At 44.6% G+C, this 20,581-nt stretch overlaps 1 protein-coding gene across 1 annotated transcript; it reads right to left on the reverse strand.

Moving 5' to 3' along the window:
* Positions 1-148: 148 nt before the first annotated feature.
* On the reverse strand, positions 149-3,336 carry INSM2 (INSM transcriptional repressor 2). The gene has a single exon (XM_036322078.1). It carries the CDS (start codon positions 3,277-3,279, stop codon positions 1,603-1,605), a length of 1,677 nt encoding a protein of 558 aa, XP_036177971.1. The 5' UTR covers positions 3,280-3,336; the 3' UTR covers positions 149-1,602.
* Between the last annotated feature and the right edge of the window lie 17,245 nt (positions 3,337-20,581).

A 20,581-nucleotide genomic window follows, 5' to 3' on the forward strand; every position in this document is an offset into this window, starting at 1 on the left:
ATAAACATGTCCCTCGGAACAAGATTAAACAATACAGTTTTCCACAACCCAGGTAAAGAATTACAAAGAGGAAAAATCAAAGTAACAGCTTACACGTTTCTGCAGTGCTTTCAGATTTGTTTAATGAACAGCTAATGGCTTCATGGTATGTGACAAAATGGAGTGAAAATGCCAACTTGAAATAGCAGTTAATTAGCACAATTAACATGATTATTTTCATCTTAAGATAACCACTAGATTTTTTAAAATTTTTTAATATTTTTCTGTTGATATTTTGGGGTGGTAAAGTGTCTTTAAAGAATAGTGCATATTCTTTGCCTTTTGGAGCTCTTTCTGCACAGCCATACTTTAAAGGAAATTTTTCCATTGCATTTCCTCACCATCACATTCATTTACAAAATGTAATTTCTCCTGGCTGTAATCTAAGTGGGTCACTAAAATTATAAAGTAGGATACCAGCTTTGGGGAGATGTAGCTTTGAAAAATAGGCTGTGTTTAATGGAATTCTTAAGACAAACACAGAACACGACAAAGCACCAGCTATGGACATTTATTTGGTGGTGAGCATCTTATAAACACAGGCGGTCTGTCAAGCGATACTCACTCAGCTAGTGTCCTACACTCTGGCTCTTAGGACGTGGGTACAGAATGTGCACCGGATATGGTTTACATAAAAAAGAAAATACTGGATATTATGACTTGCCATTCAGCTCCATTGTGGATTATAGGTATTAACATCTTCCTTAAACTGAACATAGTTTAATTTATAATACACAGTACAAGATTTACAACGGAAGTATCAAACAATTTGAATGAAACCGTACTAAGACAGTTTAACTTCAGGAAATGAGTTCTATATTCCCAAAAAGCTATTTTTTTTTCCCCCGGTTTAAAGTATCTCTTCCTGCCTACTACACACAAAATAGCTAAAGGTGAGAATCTTGGGGATATGTCAGCTGCTTCCTGTCAAGTAGCTCACTCCCCACCTCAAAACACTAACTTAAAAGACTAATACTGAGAAAAGGAAAGCTTACAGGGAGATCCCCACATCCCCCAAAGCAAAAATATCCTATTTCCTACCTACAGACACAGGTCTTGAATCTCCCCCCACCCCAAAAGTTTGGCACCAGTCACAACTTTTAATTCACAGAATATACAATGCAAGATATCTGACCCTATTGAAACAGAAACTAAATAGGTGCCTGCGATGACAACAGGAAAAAAAAAAAGTGACTGTGGACATTGAGACATGCACGCATTCACTGCGACTTTCCATAGGAATTACAAGTCATATGGGATTCATTAGGACCTTCAGAGTTTGGGAGGCGAGGGGGATCCTATTTTCATGGGGAAAGAGAAGGATTTAAAGCTGGCAGTCCTTGGCCTCGAATGTTTATAACCATCCATATACATAACCTGCTCTGGAAAGGGAGTTTACATTTTGCTGTCCGCTCCTATGTCAGAACATCGACTACTGAGACTTTTAGGAGAGAACATACAGGAAGGACATGAGGTAAACTTGCAAGTTGAAGAGAGCCCTACAGAAATTCCCATGATCTGTTTCCTCAGGGGCCAACCTCGCAAACTTGGGTCTCCGGGCCCTCAACAGCCCGGCCGCAGTGGCATCTGCAGCAGCAGCACCTGCCGACTCTCGGAGGGGTGGCACTTATTGATGTGCCGAGTCAGCCCCGGGGAGCTAAAGAAAGTGGACGGGCAGTGCTTGCACGAGAAAATCTGCTGAGCACTCCCGTCGGCTGCCCCTCCTGGGCTCGGAGCTTCCGGGACTGCCCCAGCCAAAGCTGGCAGGAGCAGCTCGTCCCGGACAGCGTGCCACAGCCGGTGCTTATCCCTGATGTCTGCGGACGGGAAGTGCGCCCCGCACAGTGGGCAACTGAAGGCCAGTGGGACCCCGCGTTCAGAGCCAAAGCCTGGGGCAAGCGCGCGGGCCGAGCCCGCCTCGTGAGTGCCCAGATGCTTGCGCAGATAGGCTTGGCGACGGAACTTTTTGTGGCAATAGGGGCACACGAAGATCTCGGGTCCCCCGGCACCACTGGCACTGCCCGGCCCAGGCAGTCGACGCCCCAGTACCCCTTCCGTGTAGGGGACCCGAGGCAGCGGTGCCTCGAGGTGGGACAACACCTGGAGACCCTGGGATGGGGAGCCCTCTGGGCGCGGCTCCACCCCGGAGCTGTCCCTGGCCTGCAGGTGCTGATTTTCCGTCTGCTCTGCCCGGCTGTTCTCCTTCCCCTCCGCCAGAAAAGAAGCAACAGCCCCGGAATCCGGGGAGGACGAAGGAGGAAGCTTCGCGTCAATCGAGGAGACTGCGGCGGCGTTTGTCACTGCGGGACGCGGCTTGTGCCAGCGGCGATGGGAGGCGAGGTTCGCCGGGCAGCTGAAGACCTTATCGCACTCGGGGCAGCGGTACTCAACGCGAACGATGCGGGAGCAGCGGTGCTGCGCCAACGCGAAGGGGTCCGCGTACTGTTCCTTGCACAGCTGGCAGATGAACTCCCCCAGCGGCGTGTGGCTGCCCCCCAGACCCCGGGACGGGGCTCCGGGCTCCTCCTCCTTGATCTTCAGGCCTAGGACCGGCGATGTGGTCACTTCATCAGCGAAGCTCAACTTCCTCATGGCCTTTGGCTTCTTGACTCCTGCGGCCGCAGGCCCAGACACGCAGCCCGGAGGCGCCTTGGCGCGGCGTTCGCCGGTGGCGGGACGCTTCAGGCTGTGCAGGGTGGCCGAGAGCGGCGCGGGGTCCGGATGGAGCGCGGGCTCTGGGAACGGTGCCCGGAGCGGCAGCTGGAACTGCTCCCCCGAGGTCGGTGCGGCTGCCGGTGCCAGTGAGCAGGAGAAAGCGGCCACGGCAGCGGCGCCCCCGGGGAAGGACTCAGCGGAGGCCGGCGAGCGGAGGCAGCGCTCCAGAAACGCCCGGCGCAGCTCCACGCCCACCGGCTTTGCAGGGCTGGAGCTGGGCCTGGGACTCTCCCTGCCATCCGCCCTCCACTCGGCACCTTCCCGCCCACCCGCCCCCGGGCTCACCCCAGCTGCCCGACAAGGCGACCCCGACAGTTCCCGGGCCGCCGTCTCCTCCAGCCCCCTTCCGGGCTCCTGGCTAGAGGGTGCCGCCTGCTCCGCATCCGGCCGGGGGGCCCGGGAAGCCTCCTTGGCGAAGGGCGGCGCCCCCTGGGGCTCCGGTAGGGGGAAGACCCGGTGGGCTAGGCGCACTCGGTACGCGCCGCCTGTCCGTTTAGTTCGCTTCACCAGGAAGCCCCTCGGCATGCTGGAGTCGGGAGCGCTCGGGGGCAGGGAGTGATGGGGGTGCTACGAGGCTGAGCGGGCGAGCACCGCGGCGGCCCGAAGAGCTTCGTTGCGGCGGTCATGCCTGCTCAGCCTTTATAGCTGAGACACAGGCCCGGGCACCGCCGGCGCCTCGGGGCTGCGCTGGCCAATCAGGAGTGGGAGCGGGCTCCGGGGCGGGGTTTTCGTGGAGCCGGGCTCTCGGGGTCCACCCGCGGGCGGCGAGCGCGCCCCTGCCCGCCTCCCCGGGACCTGCGCGTCTTCCGGCCCCAGCAGTCGGCCTAGGGGCTGCCCGAGGCTCCCCGCTCCCCCGCCGCCGCCCCACGGGAGAGCGAGAAAATGGAAGAAGGTGGCCCTGAGTGTGAGGAAGCTCCGCGCTCCCCACTGCAGCCGCCTCCGGGGACTGCACGGGGAGCCCTGCTGGGGGCCACCTAACGGCGCCCTCCCGCCCGTGGCTCCCTCCCGTGCGCCGCGGCCCTGCTGCCCCAGCGCGGGACCTGAGGGCAAAGCCCCGCCCTGCGGAGCCGAGCTGCGAGGAAGGGGCGGCGGGTTTCGGGGAGGCCACCAGGTGGGTATCAGCCGGGGAATGGGTTAAGGTCCTCTGCCTGGATCGAGCTGATGAGAAGCTGCGCCCGGGCTGCAGGGCTGCTAAATCCACCGCCCGGTTCCTACACTTGACGGCGGCGGGAGCACGTCCGCCATCCAGTATCGATCCAGACTGCGCGCGTCTGTGACACCATGAGGATTCATCTGGGGAGAAGGGCTCTCAGCGCGGGGGAGCGTGCGTGCTGGCCGGCTGCTGGGGCTCAGGAGCGGGCGCGCTTCTGGGCCCTGGTCCTCGGGGATTATCAACGCCCCCCGCCCGATGGGAACAGGCGTGGGGAGGGGGAGCTAGAATCTAATTTTCCACTGTCCTCAGATAAAGTGGTTTCTCTGTTCACACCTTCCACTTGTACTGCCCAGAGACATGACTTGGTGCTTAACTGGCATGTTTAGCATGGAGTAGATCGAGTGAGAAATACCGGTGGAATCAGGATTAAGTCTGCTTCCCCTTACAGAAGTGATACTTCGCAAAAAGTGTGCTGTAGGCCAAACTCCCTAGATTTCCATCCAGCACCCTGTAATGTGCCCCACACTGTCTTAAACACTGGAAGATATTTGAAAGTGTCTAGTACTAGCCGGGCTGTGAAATAATTAGGAAATACATTACAGATGTATAATAAAGTGCCCAAATCCATAATATAGACATAAGTACAATGTGAGAATAAGAAGGGGAAAGAGCTATGTGTCTGAGTCTCCTTACAAAACCAAATTGGAGCAACAGCCCGAGCAATGTGTCTAGTCATCAGTAACACATACTGTCTCCCTTCCAGCGAAGGAAGTGTTTTTACAGGGAGAGCATTATTTTTAAGCCGATTTGGGAGTAAGTATGTTAATCATTGGCTATATTTTAGGCATTCTACTTAAGTAATCTCTAATATTTTCACACAGGGACACACAAAACAAGGACATATTATTACTCTCCTTTTTTGATGAAGGGATTGAGCCACACAAAAAAAGTCAGATAACTGGTAAAAGTCCCCAGGAGCCCAGACTCACACGGAGTCCTGGCTAATTCCAAATCTCACTCTTCAACTCATTTTTTTCTGATCACATCCCACAATAAGACATATTTTACATTACACACACAACTGAAATAAAAGATTCACAAAATAATGCCCTTAAGTAGTCCATTGCATTCTTGTTTTTCTATTTCATTTTTCAAAATGCTGATCATAGCAAACAAATTGATTTCATAACTTACTAATAGATTAGGGCCCAAAGTTTGAAAAACACCATCATTATGGTGCTTTCTACTAAATAGCATAAAATTAACTAAATAAACCTGACTCTTTATAATCAAAATTAATATTCTGAATCACTACTTAAACCAGCATTTGCACTTCTGGGTATATACACAAAAGAACTGAAGACATCTAAAACACACACTTGTACACTAATGTGCATGGTAGCATTATTCGCAATAGCCCAAAGATGGGGGCGGGGGGGGGGAACAAGCCATTGTCCATCACAGATAAATGTGTAAACAAAAGGTGGGATATATACAAATGATAGAACATTACTCAGCCATTAAAAAAATGAACGCTGATACTTACAACATGGATGAATCTTGCAAAAATTATGCTAAGTGAAATGAGCCACAATAGGACAAATATTATAAGATTTCACGTGTATGAAATATCTAGAATAGGCAAATTCATAAAGATAGAAAATAGATTATTGGCTATCAGGTACTGGGGAAATAGGAACTTACTGGTTATAGAGTTTGTTTTAGAGTGATAAAGTTTTGTTAATCAATAGTAGTGATTAATGGACAACATTGTGAATGCAATTAATGCCACTGGATTGCACCTTTAAAATGTGTTAAAATGAAGATTTTTGTTATACTTTTTTACCACACAAAAAATTTTCACATACACAAAAGAATGGAAGGAAAAATCATGATATATGTCAGATTATAAAAAGAATATAAAGGAGCAGGTGACGTAATTTGAACTTTATTACATGTGACAGGCAAGGAGAACCATTTAAAGTTTTAAAGTTAGGGAGTGACATTTGGGTTTGAAATTGCATGAGGGAAAATATCTTTAGCTAAATTTCCTGCCAGAGAGAAAAAGGGAAATGCCAATATATGGGCCTCTTCCTCTCAGACCCTTTTAAACAACTGAAAATGGGTGTCTGTTTCTAGAAAAGAAAAAAAAAAAAAGATGAAAACTTAAAAAGTCAAAAGAGCAGTTAATGATGTGGAATGTTTAATGAAGTAATTGACAGAACGGATATGCAATACATATTTTGGAATGAATGGTGCTAGTTATTAGATGGCAGCAGACGTGTGCAGCTATCTATCCAGCCGTCCTGTCTTCCATGTGTACATCTACTCAATCACTCATCAAATACCGCTGTGTATTCTTTCTGTGTCAGTTCAGAAACACAGTGTTCAAGGAGTAACTTTCCTGTCATTTTCAGGAAAACTAATTTGTGTAGGAGAAGGTCCGCCAGCAGCTATTTTTATTTCTGGCCACCATTTTACAGAAATTTCCCCGGAAATGTCTGGTTAACCCAAAGGACATCATCATCACTCAGGTGGCCAAAGGGTTTGCTTCAGTGCCGCCCTTGGCACCCTGCAGTCCTTCCTGTGTGAGGGAGCGGCGGGGTGCTGCCGCGCTGCCGCCTGCGCAGCTCCCTCTCCTGGCGACATTCCCATCCACCCCTTCTCTGCCCTCCCTGCTCCTCAGCCCCTCAACCCCCAACACCCAGTGAGCATCCAGACTCCATTAAAGGACGGTCTCCTGAGTTCCATTGCCCACGTGCATCTGTATTCTCCACACCCTGTAGCACTTGTACTGGCAGCACCATTGCGTGAGTACCATGCAGCAGCTCACAATGATTAGTATAATAATACACAGCTGTGTCTCCTCATTATTTAAAGAAAAAAGAGAATTGCTGTCACATTTTCTAACAAATCCAGTAATCCCCCCCAACCCCCCCCCCCGCTCCGGTATAATTTGATAATCTTTCTGGAAATCAGTTTGCACTGTATATTGGGAGCGTTTAAAAGCGCGTATACCCGCCCTGGCCGCAACTCAGGCAGCCTGTGCATGGAAGGGTTGCAGGTTAACTAAGGATTGCGGGTTCGCCTCTAGCTCCAGGTCCACGTGTGTGGAAAGCAACCAATCTCTCTCTCTTTCTCTCTCTCTCTCTCCTTTCCTCCCTCCCTCCTTCCTTTCACTGTCTGTCTCTAAAAAAGTGACACCCCTCCAAAAGAAAACACACACACACGAAAACCATATATACCCAAAGAAGAAAAAAAATAAAAACATACCTTTTTATTACTCTTTAGTAAATCACCCAAAAGAAGGGCAGCGATTTACACACAAGGCTGTTTATCAGTGTTATTTGTAATTGCAAAAAATCAGAAAATAACTTGAGTAAATCGTGGTGCAGCTACTCTACAGATAATTTCGAAGCCATTAAAACAAAATGACATGGACAAATATATATGCCATAATGTTAAGCAAAAACAGTTGCATGCACAATAAAGAGCTTGATTATGAAAGAACAAAATGAATAAAACACCAGAAGGAATATGCCAAAATGTTGTTGGAGTTGCCTCTAGTTTGTAGGGATTTTAGTTCTTTGAAACTTTTGTTAGAATTATTTCGCAATAAGCATATATCAGAAACAAGTCAAGTAAAAGCTGCCTTGGAGCCTTTCTGGTGGTAGATGTGGCGCCCCTTCCCTTAGACACTGTTGGGGGAAATGGCAGTGCCACATCAAATGGGAAACACACAGGTAAGCCGCATTCTCCAGAGTCACCTGCTTGCACTCTGGCCCTGGAAAAGAGGCGATAAGCTTCTATCATGCCACAGACCTTCCGGTGGAGGAACACTTTTGGGAAGAGACGAAGGGCTAAAAGGCGGGGGAGAGAAAGAGTTTAGATGGATGCCCTCCACGTGGGTAGATCCTTAATGTATATACCCTTCTTTCTCCATTCTCCCACTTGGAAATTATGATAAACACAGAGAGATGCAAATTGAAATGACAACGAGGTATCACTTCAAACCTGTCAGAATGGCTACCATCAACAAATCAACAAATGACAAGTGCTGGGGAGGATGTGGAGAAAAAGGAACCCTTCTGCACTGCTGGTCGGAATGCAGACTGGTGCAGCCACTGTGGAAAACACTATGGCGTTTCCTCAAAAAATTAAATACGGAACTGCCATTTGACCCAGCGATCCCACTTCTAAGAATATATTCTAAGAAATCCAAAAACCAATCAGAAAGAATATAAGCAACCCTATGTTCACAGCAGCACAATTTACAATAACTAAGATCTAGAAACAGTCCAAGTGCCCATCAGTAGATGAATGGCTAAAAAAGCTGTGGTACATTTACACCATGGAATACTATGCAGCAGTGAAAGAGAAGAATTTCTTGCCATCTGAGACAGCATGGAGGGCCCCGGCGAGTATCATGCTAAGTGAAATAAGTCAGTCAGAGAAAGACAACCATCACATGATCTCACTCATATGTGGAATCTAATTAACAAAATAAACTGATGAACAGAGAGGACCCAGAGACATAGAAGCATGGAACAGAGTGTGGAATCTCAGAGGGAAGGAGGGGAGGGTGGGTGGGAAGTAATTAACCAAAGACCTTGTATGCATATATGCATAACCCATGGACACAGACAATCAGTTGGTGGCAGCCTGGGCTGGAGGGGGCTAATGAGGGGAAAGGGGGAACATATATAATACTTTCAACAATAAAAATAAATAAATTATGGTAAACAGGGAAATCCCTGGCATGATAGTGAAATCTTTGCTTTCTTTATCTACATTCTTTCTCTTGCCAGTGAATTCCCCCTGTTAAGCACTCAGGACCTTCATCTACTCTATTTTGATAAAAATTCATAAACAGTGAATTATCTCTCAAGCCATTTGCATTTTAAGCTATCTCTAATTGTGGAATAAATTACTTTGATTTAAATTCAAAATTTTGAGACAATAGTAATCAGAAAATTTTGAAGAGAGACTTCTTGCCCTGGCATCATCGTGAGTATAAGAGAAGCTCGGATTACTGGCCTACTTCTCAGTCACTGGAATAGTGAAGGATTACTCAGACGGAACTGTATTTCTTCTATTTCTCGCTCCCTCGCCTCGATATGCCCCCGTGAAAGGTTAAACCCAGTGGCAGCTACTGCAGGCCTATAACTTGGAGGTCAAACTCTCTCACAAATCTCAAACAACTCTTGCTTTCCTCCCCTAAACCTCATGTTGGTAGATGACACCTCCATTCAATTAGTGACCTAAACCTAAACCCAGAAACTTTTGGTTCAAGCCAAACACCCCATATTCAGTCCATTAGCAATTCTTATCAACTCTACCTTGAAAGCATTTTCTGAATCTGATTTTCAGATCCTCTCCCACTGTGCTCCCCTTGGTCTGTCTGCTTCTACTCTTGCCTGCTAGTGTGTCTCCATTCAGTAGCCCGATGGATCCTATTAGAATGTAAATCTGATCATTTTACTTTTTTGCTCAAAATCTTCAAGTGACTTCTCACCATCTATATACATAAAAGGCTAATATGCAAAGTGTCCCCTCGGGAGTTTGACCAGGAGACCGGGAGTTCAATTGATCACTATGGCATGTGCTGAGCACCAGGGGGCGGTGTGGAATGAAGGAAGGCCCCGGCCAGCAGCCAGAAGACCCCGATCGGCCCTGATCGCCAGCCAGGCCTAGGGACCCTACCCAAGCACGAATTTCCTGCACCAGCCCTCTAGTATTTAGAATAAAATTCAAATCCCTAGCTATTCTTTTTTATATAAATATATTTTTATTGATTTCTGAGAGGACTGAAGAGGGAGAATGAGATAGAAATATCAATGTTGAAAGAGACTCATTGAAAGGCTACCTCCTGCACGCTCCCTACTAGGGATTGAGCTCACAATCCAGGCATATGTCCTGACTGGGAATAGAACCATGACCTCTTGGTTCATAGGTAGATGCTCAACCACTGAGCCACACTGGCCAGGCCCTGGCTATTCTTAACCCACATCTCCCTCAGTCTGTCTGTTCCATGCACATTGGTCTCCTTATTTTCCTCAAACATGACAAGGACACTGCCATCTCAAGGCTATTTATTCTGCAGGAATGTTCTTCCTTCAGATATGCTCACAAATTATTCCTTCACTTCACTTGGGTCTTTTCTCAAAGAATACAACATCAGGAAGATCTTCCCTGACCACCCTAATGAAAGAGCAGCCCTACACCCACCATTACCCTTCATCATTTTCTCTCCCTTTATTCAGCTTTTCTTCTCTGCATAGCGCTTATCTGTCACCACAGATTTATCTGTTTATTTGTTAATTGTCTGTTGTCCCCCAGCAGGCTGCAAGGTCCACGAGGACAGATTACTTGTTTTGTTCACAGCTGCATATCCAGTATCTAGAACAGTGCCTGGCATATGGGTAAATGAATTGATGGCTGTATAATGATTCAAAAAACCATCACTGCTTTTTATTGCTGCAACCTACAGATCTAGAGCCCACTCTGCCTGAGCACAGGAGAGGGAAGATAAAGTCACAGGAGCCCAGATTCTAGGCACTGGGGAGTCTCGGTGCAGAACAATGAGAGGAATAGAAAGGGTTTCCTTGCATCATATACCCATTGGAAGGTCTTTTCTTCCCCACCTCAGGCAATTGATCCATCACTTAGATCACTCCCATTTTCTGCCTCTGAAACCATTCTCTACAGGGAAAATGAACCCCAGCTCAGAACCAGACTTTCTACTGTCTTAGGGTGTTCGGTGTCCATGAAACGAGGTGAATGGGAGCAGAAAGAAGTTGTTAGTGACTTAATGTAAAGACAAGACTTGCAAGATGAGGCTATATGTGTGCAACACAAAGAATTTCAGGCACTGGGCATAGAAGGTAGGGTCCAGGTTGTTTATTGAGAAGTTCAATCTAGAAGCTTCAAAGGGAGATGGCATAGGGTGGTGGTCAAGGGCACAGGCTGTAAAGTGAGACCGTCTAGCTGTTTAATCTTAAGCAACTTGCTTAGCCTTCTGTAGCCAGTTTCCTCATCACAAAATTGAAATAGTAATACTTACCTCAAAGAGTATTTTGATCATTAAATATTTGGTATAAAAAATGCCTAGCATAATGCATGGCACATCATGAGCCCTAAATGAATGGAAGATATTGTTATTATTTATGTGTCTGAGGTCAAAGAAAACTATTGACATTAATGGCAACTATAAATTTTACAAAGTAACAGAATAATTTATGTGATTGACATATTTTATACAATTATGATACAAGAAGACAGCATTGATTATGCATAACATTTAATATGCTCAAAATTAATTTTGTTTCACAGGGTTAAAACAAGATTCATAAAACATATAAAAGAAGACAATGTAGTTTTTTTTTGTGTTTTTTTTTTTAAATATATTTTTACTGATTTTTTACAGAGAGGAAGGGAGAGAGATAGAGAGTCAGAAACATCGATGAGAGAGAAACATCGATCAGCTGCCTTCTGCACACCTCCTACTGGGGATGCGCCCGCAACCAAGGCACACGCCCCTGACCGGAATCGAACCCGGGACCCTTCAGTCCGCAGGCCGACGCTCTATCCACTGAGCCAAACCGGTTACGGCAGACAATGTAGTTTAACTGGCTGAAGCCTTTGATTTGGAGTCAGGCTCAGCCTGAATCCTGGCTCTGCCGTTTACTTGCTGTAGACTTGGACGGGCAGGTTACTTAACCTCCCTGGCCCCACTTTCTTATCTCATAGGCATAACACCATAGTATTCCCCGTACATAGGGTGTGGGTCTGTGGCTTCTCATGGTAAGGGGATATGATAGGAAGTGGAGGAGCTGGGCTGGGAAGATAAGTTGGGGCTGAATTGCAAAGAGCATTAATTATATACTCACACTAAAATGGAGCATGGGTATTATTCACTAAAAGCCACTGATTTTTCGAAAGCGTTTAAATTATATAATCGCATCTTTGCTTTGGAAAGAACTCTAATGGCTGTGTCAGACTAAAGTTCTGGGGCTGCGGTGAAGATGTGGAGAAGGTTGGGAGCGTGGGTTGAGACTTGAGGCAGGGAGTTCAGCCAGGAGAATATTAAAATAGTTAATAGAAGATGATATGGTCCTAATTATTTAAGTATTGAATGGATTTAAATAATTTATTGATGAAGAATGTAATTATATTATCTCTATGAGTGCTTTTCTCCCTTGTTAGGGAGTGAAATAGATAACTTAGACATTCTAAAAACTGGTAAGTAGAGAGAACTTACCACTTGACTTTCACTTGGTCATGCAGACTGCCTGTTGAAATTGGGATTCACTTCAGAAACTATAAGTAATTGGAAAGGAGTGAACTTGAGCTAGAGGAAAAGGATTTTCAATGGCATAAGATACCTTAATGGAGAAGCATTTCTTTTCTGTTATGCTGGGTACATGACAGTTCTTTATCCTCAGCTATTCTCGCATTCCAAATCACTAGTACCATCTCAGTTTTCTAAGATAACTCTCCCTCATCAATATATTTAGCCACTTCTTTGGCTGAATATGTAACTCTCCTATACAGCAGATACTTAAACCTTCATCAGTGCTACACAAGGACAGCATCTTCCTAATTTTATAGAGGTTCTTCTAAAAAATTCTCCTCACTTCCAGTCTCAAAGGATTAAGTATTTTCTGAAGCCAGTCCATTGCTCATAGAAAGAGTAGATTTGAATTCTAGTGCTGTCATTTACTAAACAGGTGATCTTAGAAAATGTTCTTTTTGTTTGTTTGTTTGTTTGTTTTTGTTGTTTTTTTAATTAAATATTTATTGTTCAGATTATTACATTTGTTCCTCTTTTTTCCCCCCATAACTCCCCTCCTCCCAGTTCCCGCCCCACCCTCCGCCCTCACTCCCCACCCACTGTCCTCATCCATAAGTGCACGATATTTGTCCAGTCTCTTCCCACATCTCCCACACCCCTTTCCCCCCCAAGAATAGTCAGTCCACTCCCTTTCTATGTCCCTGATTCTATTATGATCACCAGATTATTTATTCACTTGATTCTTAGATTCACTTGTTGATAGATGCATGTTTGTTGTTCATAATTTGTATCTTTACCTTTTTCTTCTTCTTCCTCTTCTTAAAGGATACCTTTCAGCATTTCATATAATACTGGTTTGGTGGTGATGAACTCCTTTAGCTTTTCCTTATCTGTGAAGCTCTTTATCTGACCTTCAATTCTGAATGATAGCTTTGCTGGATAAAGTAATCTTGGTTGTAGGTTCTTGGTATTCATCACTTTGAATATTTCTTGCCACTCCCTTCTGGCCTGCAAAGTTTCTGTTGAGAAATCAGCTGACAGTCGTATGGGTATTCCCTAGTAGGTAACTGAGTTTCTTTCTCTTGCTGCTTTTAAGATTCTTTCTTTGTCTTTTGCTCTTGGCATTTTAATTATGATATGTCTTGGTGTGGTCCTCTTTGGATTCCTTTTGTTTGGGGTTCTCTGCGCTTCCTGGACCTGTAAGTCTATTTCTTTCACCAGGTGGGGGAAGTTTTCTGTCATTATTTCTTCAAATAGGTTTTCAATATCTTGCTCTCTCTCATCTTCTGGCACGCCTATAATTCGAATGTTGGTACGCTTGAAGCTGTCCCAGAGGCTCCTTACACTATCTTCGTATTTTCAGATTCTTTTTTCATTTTGCTTTTCTGGTTGGGTGTTTTTTGCTTCTTCGCATTTCAAATCTTTGCCTTGATTCTTGTGCTCCTCTGGTCTGCTGTTGGGAGTCTATATAGTATTCATTATTTCAGTCCGTGTATGCTTAATTTCTAGTTGGTTCTTTATCATAACATCGAGGGTCTCATTAGATTTCTTGAGGATCTCACTACATTTATCGGCGGCTTCTAGATAGTTCTTAAGAGACCTTAAAAGTGTGGTTCTGAACTCAATATCCTCCATTGACAGTTTTGTCCTGTTTCTTTGTCGCCGCATTTTTTATGCTTTCTTGGTGCACCCCCTAGTGGTCTTTGTGCACAGTCTTGTTGTAGTTAAGCCTTGATTGTTGTCGGCAATACCGGGGGTGATTTGACCTCCAGGCTAACTGGCTATGAGAGTCCGCTGTGTCTGCAGTGGAAGAGCTTCTGTGCTGGATCTCTAGGGCGGTGCTAATATAGCGTTTGCCTGAGGCTATCCGGCAAATGGCTCTGCGCAGGGCTTGGGTGGGACGGGTCCCCAGGGATCTACAGGGCGGGCCGGAGCGAGCAGTTATGGCTTCTCTCAGTTCCGTCCCTAGGGGCTCTGCCTCACAGAGTCCCAGCAACTGCTGCAAACCTCGGAGAGAAAGCTGCCTTTGAGTTCTGACCGAAGCTAGACAGTCCCGCTTCTCCCGTTTGAGTCTGGGTCCCTAGAGACTCGCCCGGATCTGGAGCTCAGAGTCTGAAACTCCCTCCCGATTGAAAACAACAACCACGCCCTCCGCCTCCAGCCCGCTCCGCGTGCACTCCGCACCTTAGTATTTCACTTCAGCACTGCGCCTCCTCTGAGTCTGGGTATGATATTCTCTTTCCTCCTAGTTGTAGAATTTCCACTCAGCCAGCCTTCCTGTGGTTCTGGATGATGTCTGTTCCGTCTTTTAGTTGTTTTTTGAAGTGGTTGTTCGAGGCAGCAATCTCCAGCGTTAACCTATGCCGCCATCTTGGTTTCCAGAAAATGTTCTTAATCTCACTGAGTCTCAGTTATTTATCTATAAATTAGGTATAACAATGCCTGCATCACAGAATGAGAATTAAATTGATTAAGCTAAACTAATATTCTCTCTAGTGCTGGTCACACTAGTGCTCAGTATTGGTATATATGTAGTTGATGTTGCTTATAAATGTATAAGGGTAGAAACTGACTATGTAACCACCATTTTACTACACAGAATAATGTGTATGTGTGTTTCAAAAAACATTCTAGAATAAAAATGAAGGTAATCTACCTGGGTTGGAGGGGAAAAAAAGCCTTATCAATCTTTATCTGTATCTGTATATTTAGACTTAATAAATAAATTCCATTAATATGCTTGAAAAGAATGTGTATTTTTCAGTTTTGTACATACCAAGTATTATTCTATACTAATAAAAGGGTAATATGCTAATTAGAGCAGACGTCTTCCAGATGACCTTCTGGACGTCCTTCCGGACAAAGCTGCAGCAGCTGCAAAGGCCGAGGCTCAGGCAGCCGTGGTTGGCTGCAAAGGGCCCAGGTTCAGGCCAGCAGTGGCAGCAGCAGCAGGGTAATGGGAGCGGTGCCTTCCCCTGATCCGACAGGTCACCTCCCGCAAAGGGAGGCCAGACTGTGGCTTAGGCTGGGGGCTGAGGCAGAGGCAGTTAGAGGTGATCCAGGCTGGCAGGGTAGCAAGTTAGGGGTGATCAGGCTGGCAGGGGGGCATCAGGCAGGCACGCAGAGGCAGTTAGGGGCAATCAGGCAGACAGGCAGAGGGGTTAGGGGTGATCAGGCTGGCAGGGGGGCAAGTTAGGGGCATCAGGCAGGCAGGCAGAGGCAGTTAGGGGCAATCAGGCAGGCAGGCGGGCTAGTAGTTAGGAGCCAACAGTCCTGGATGGCGAGAGGGATGTCTGACTGCTGGTTTAGGCCCGATTGGGATTGGGCCTAAACCGGCAGTCAGGCATTTCCGAGCGGTCCAAGATTGAAGAGAGTGCAGGCCAGGCTGAGGGACACCCCGCCCCATGCATGAGTTTTGTGCACCAGGCCTCTAGTCTATTTATATAAAAAGCCAACAACCGGAAGGACTAGTCGCTATGACGCCCACTGCGGCCAGTGAACCAGACCAATCAGCTGGCCAACCTCTGGCGGACCCTTCCCCCAGCCCGCCCGGCCCCTGATCGGACTCTCCCACCCTAATCTAGGGTGGGTGGCCGGCCAACACCCCACAGCCCTCCCCCTGGCCAGCCCCGCCCCTGATCACCCCCCCACTCCAATAGGGGTGGAGCCAGCCAGCCAACTTCCTGCAGCCCTTCCCCCAACCTGGCCCCACCCCAGATCACCCCTCCAACCTGATCCAGGGCAGGGCAGGCTGGGGTGGGGCTGGCCGACCAACCTCCCACAGCCACTCCCCCAGCCACTGACTCTCTATTAGCCCCCCCACCCCATTCTGGAGTGGGGCCAGCTGGCCCACCACCCACAGCCCCTCCTCATGGCTGGCCCTACCCTCAATTGCCCTCACCCCAATTGGGGGTGGGGCCTGTCGGTCAATCACCCACAGCCCCTCCCCCCAGCTGGCCAGGCCCTGATCAGGCTGATTGGGGAGGACCAGCCGGCCAACCTCCCGCTGTCTCCTCCTCCCGACAGGCCCAGCCCCAATCTGCCCCAATTGGGGCCGGGCTAGCAGGACCCCACCTGTGCATGAATTTGTGCACTGGGCCTCTAGTATATGTATATGTCCCTTCCCACATTATTTTATTTCACTTTGTATTCTCTCAATTTTTGCTCTGTATATTTTGAGATTTGTCATAGGCATATGAATTAAAAGCAATATCTGTTTGGTTAGCTGAATGTCTCATCAGTATGAAGTATCCCTCTTATCCTATATAATAAAAGGCTAATATCCAAATAGATTGAACAGCAGAACAACTGGTCGCTATAATGCGCACTGACCACCAGGGGGCAGATGCTCAACACAGGAACTGCCCTCTGGTGGTCAGTGTGTTCCCACAGGGGGAGTGCCTGTCAGCCAGAAGCCAGGTTCATGGCTGGTGAGCCCAGCGACACTTGTAGGAGCCTCTCCCGCCTCCGCGGCAGCACTAAGGACCCCTCGGGGGGTGTCTGCCTGCTGGCTTAGACCCGCTCCCAGACTGCGAGAGGGCACAGGCCGGGCTGAGTGAATTTCGTGCACCGGGCTTCTAGTCTGTAGAAATACTTTCTGACTTAAAGTCTGTTTTGTCTGTTTTCCTCTAGAGACATCACCTATCTTTTGGTTGGTGTTTGGAAGGTATATATTTTCCTTCTGATTTCAATGTTTCTTTATCATTGTGTTTAAATGTGTCTCCTATTAACAGTAGTTGGATTTTTTAAAAAATATATGTTTATTGATTTCAGAGACGAAGAGAGAGAGAGAGAAACATCAATAATGATAGAGAATTATTGATCAGCTATCCCCTATTGAGGTTCAAGCGCGCAACCCGGGCACGTGCCTTTGACCAGAATCGAACCCGGGACCCTTCAGTCCGCAGGCCAAAGCTCTATCCACTGAGCCAAACTGGCTAGGGCAATAGTAGTTGGATTTTTTAACCAGATATACAATCTTTAAACTGGAGCACTTAATCCTTTTACATTTACATAATTCTACTATATTTCTAATTAAATCTGCCATCTTCAAAAGTGTTTTCCATTTGTCTAATGTTACATCTCGTTATTTTTTATCTTTTAGATAGATTTCCAATTTTCATTTATCAAATTCCCTCTCTTTACCAGTTTAAAATTATACCTTTTGTTTGACTCCTTTTATTAATTTTAAAATTATATCACACATTTATAATTTTTGTTTGTTTTATTAATTTCAGAGAGAGGAAGGGAGAGGGAGAGAAAGATAGAAACGTCAATGATGAGAGAGAATTATCCATTAGCTGCCCCATGCACACCCCTCACTGGGGACTGAGCCCCAACCTCATGGTTCATAGGTCGATGCTCAACCATTGAGCCACACTGGCTGGGCCACACATTTCTAATTTATTAAAGTGTTTTAACATAATACTTTAAAAGTTAGAACACTTCAACTGCGTTTACTCTCTCTTCACATGTGCTATTATTGCTGTGTTTTTTATTTTGTATTTTTAAAAATCCATAAGACATCATTATTATTTTACACAGTTAATATTCATTAGATTTGCCCACATGTTTCCCACTTTCTTAGCTGCTAATTCTTTCTTGTACCTCAGACTTTCCATGTGGAATCATTTTCCTCTTGCCTGAAATACATGCTTTGAAATTTCCTTCACTAGGAAATGTGTTAGGGACAAAATATCTTAGCTGCAGCGTGTCTGAGATGTCTTTATTATCTACCTGTAGAATTTTAGGTTGGTAATTATTCTCTTTCAGCACATTTAAAATAACATTGCACTGTCTTCTGCCTCCCATTCTTATTATGGAGAAGTCAGAGGTCAGCATATTGGTATTTTTGTTGCTCTTTTTAAAGTAATTTATCTTTTATCTGGCTGCTTTTAATACATATTTATTCTTTGTCTTTGGTTTTTAAAAGTTTTACTTCAGTGTGTGTAGGTATAGTTTTCTTTTAATTTATCATGCTTTTAGGTTAATAAGAGTTCTTAAAATGAGTGTCTGGAGTCTTCTGTCATTTTGGAAATTACTCTGCAATTAACTCTCCAAATAATTGCTCACCTATTCTCTCCTCCTTCTAGAACTCTGGCTAGACCTATGCTGAACATTCCCACTATAGCTTCTGTGTCTTTTACCTTCTCGTATATGTTTCCCCTTTTTCCCCTCTCCACACTGCATTCTGGCTCATTTCTCTTGCTGTATCTTCAGGTTCGCTGAGTCTTAAGGTATGTCGAAGCTACACTTAAAATCTTGTTGGGTTTTAGTTTTTATTTATAAATTTTTCTTGTAAAACTTATTTTTATTTACAAAATATAAATATATTTATTAAATTTTTAAAATAAATGTTATTTAAAATAAAATGAAAATATTTAAAATCACAATAAAATTCTATTTGGTTCTTTTCCAAATTCAAACTTGCTATGTTACTTTTTGTGGTTTCCTGTTCTCACTAGGTATCATTATGCTGGTATTTTGTGCCTTCAAACATAGTCAGCATAATTGTTTAATAGTCTTGTTTTATAGTCCATGCCCCATAATTTCAATATTTAAAGTCTGCATGAGTCTATTTTTGTTTTGTTGTATATGCTTATTCTTGCTCATTTAATTTAGTTTTTTTTATGTGTGTACCTGATTATCATCATGAATATGCTGTGCATTACACTTTAAATATTATTTTGGAAGTTATTTAAGCTTATGATGGAGGTATCTTACTTAAGAGTAGCCTTATATTTGTGTTTGCCAAGTACCTGGAGGCACGGTCAATCCAGAAATATTTTAACCCAAGCTCAAGGCTTGAGATTCACTGACCCAGGCAATTTGAATACAAGCAGTAAATATCCACGGGCTCTGGAGTCTCAGTGTCTTAGGGAAAAGGGTCCCCTGTTAGACTTTCTTCCCATCATGTACAGGTCCAGGGTCCTGCTTCTTGTCTCCCTTGCACTGAAAGTCCATCAAGATAAAGATTCTAATTTTTTCACAAATTCCCTCAAGGCAGAACAGCTTCACATTTGGATTCCCATTTCTCCTTCGCCTTGAGACTGGTAATTCTATACTATCTTTTCATATCTTTTTGTGCTTTAAGAATATATTTTAAATCCAGATATTTTAGTTATTTTCACTGAGAAAACTGATCCCTCTCAGTTAGCCTAACACTACAAGAACCATTTGCCTAACATTTTAAATGCTTTTTTAATTAATATTGAGAAACTGTCCTTTAGAAAGGTTGTATCTGTTCATACTTCTATCAGCAGGCTTAGGAATGGCACTTTCCCTTAACTATATTCTGTGACTTATAAGAAAAAAATATTGCCCTATTAAAATATCAATAGCATTCTTCTCAAAACTAGAACAAATAATCCTAAAATTTATGTGGAGCTACAAAAGACCCCAAATAGCCAAAGCAATCTTGAGAAAGAAGAACAAAGTTGGAGGTATCACATTTCCTGGTTTCAAGCTATACTACAAAGCTGTAATGATCAAAATAGCATGGCATTGGCACAAAAACAGACACATAGATCAGTGGAACAGAATACAGAGCCCAGAAATAAACCCTCATTTATGTGGTTAATTAATCTATGGCAAAGAAGGCAAGAATATACAATAGAGAAATGACAATCTCCTTAATAAGCGGTGTTGGGAAAACTGGACAGATACATGCAAAAAAAAATGGGACTGGACCACTCTCTCACACAATATACAAAAATAAATTAAAAACTTAAAAGTAAGAACTGAACCATAAAATTCCTAGAAGAGAACATAGGTAGTAAACTCTTTGACATTGGTCTTAGCAGTATCTTTTTGGCTATTACACCTCGGGCAAGGGAAACAAAAGCAAAAATAAACAAATGGATTACATCAAACTAAAAAGCACAGTGAATAAAACTATCAGCAAAACAAAAAGATAACTTATAAATAGGCAAAGATATTTGCAAGTGATATATCTGATATGTGATTAAAATAAAAAATATATATACCAGTACATTGTAATATTATTCAGCAATAAAAAATAATAAAAGATTCCCATTTGCAACAATGTGGATGGGCCTTGAGTGTATTATGCTAAGTGAAATAAGTCAGACAAATACTATATGATTTCACTTATATGTGGAATCTAAAAAAAAAAATGAACGAACAAAAACAGTCATAGAAACAGAGAACAAACTGATAGTTGCCACAGGGAAGGGGAATGGAGGATGGGTGAAAAGGTGAAGGGGAATAAGTTATAAAATAAATAAGTCACTGTGATGTAGTATGCAGCACAGAAATATTGTCAATGGTATTGTAATAACTTTGCACAATGATGGTTACTAAACTTAGTGTGGTGATTATGTTGTAAAGTGTATAAATGTCAAATTGCTATGTTGTACACC

The sequence above is a fragment of the Myotis myotis genome, unplaced genomic scaffold (assembly GCF_014108235.1).
Source record: "Myotis myotis isolate mMyoMyo1 unplaced genomic scaffold, mMyoMyo1.p scaffold_m19_p_1, whole genome shotgun sequence".
NCBI classification, from domain to species: Eukaryota; Metazoa; Chordata; class Mammalia; order Chiroptera; family Vespertilionidae; genus Myotis; species Myotis myotis.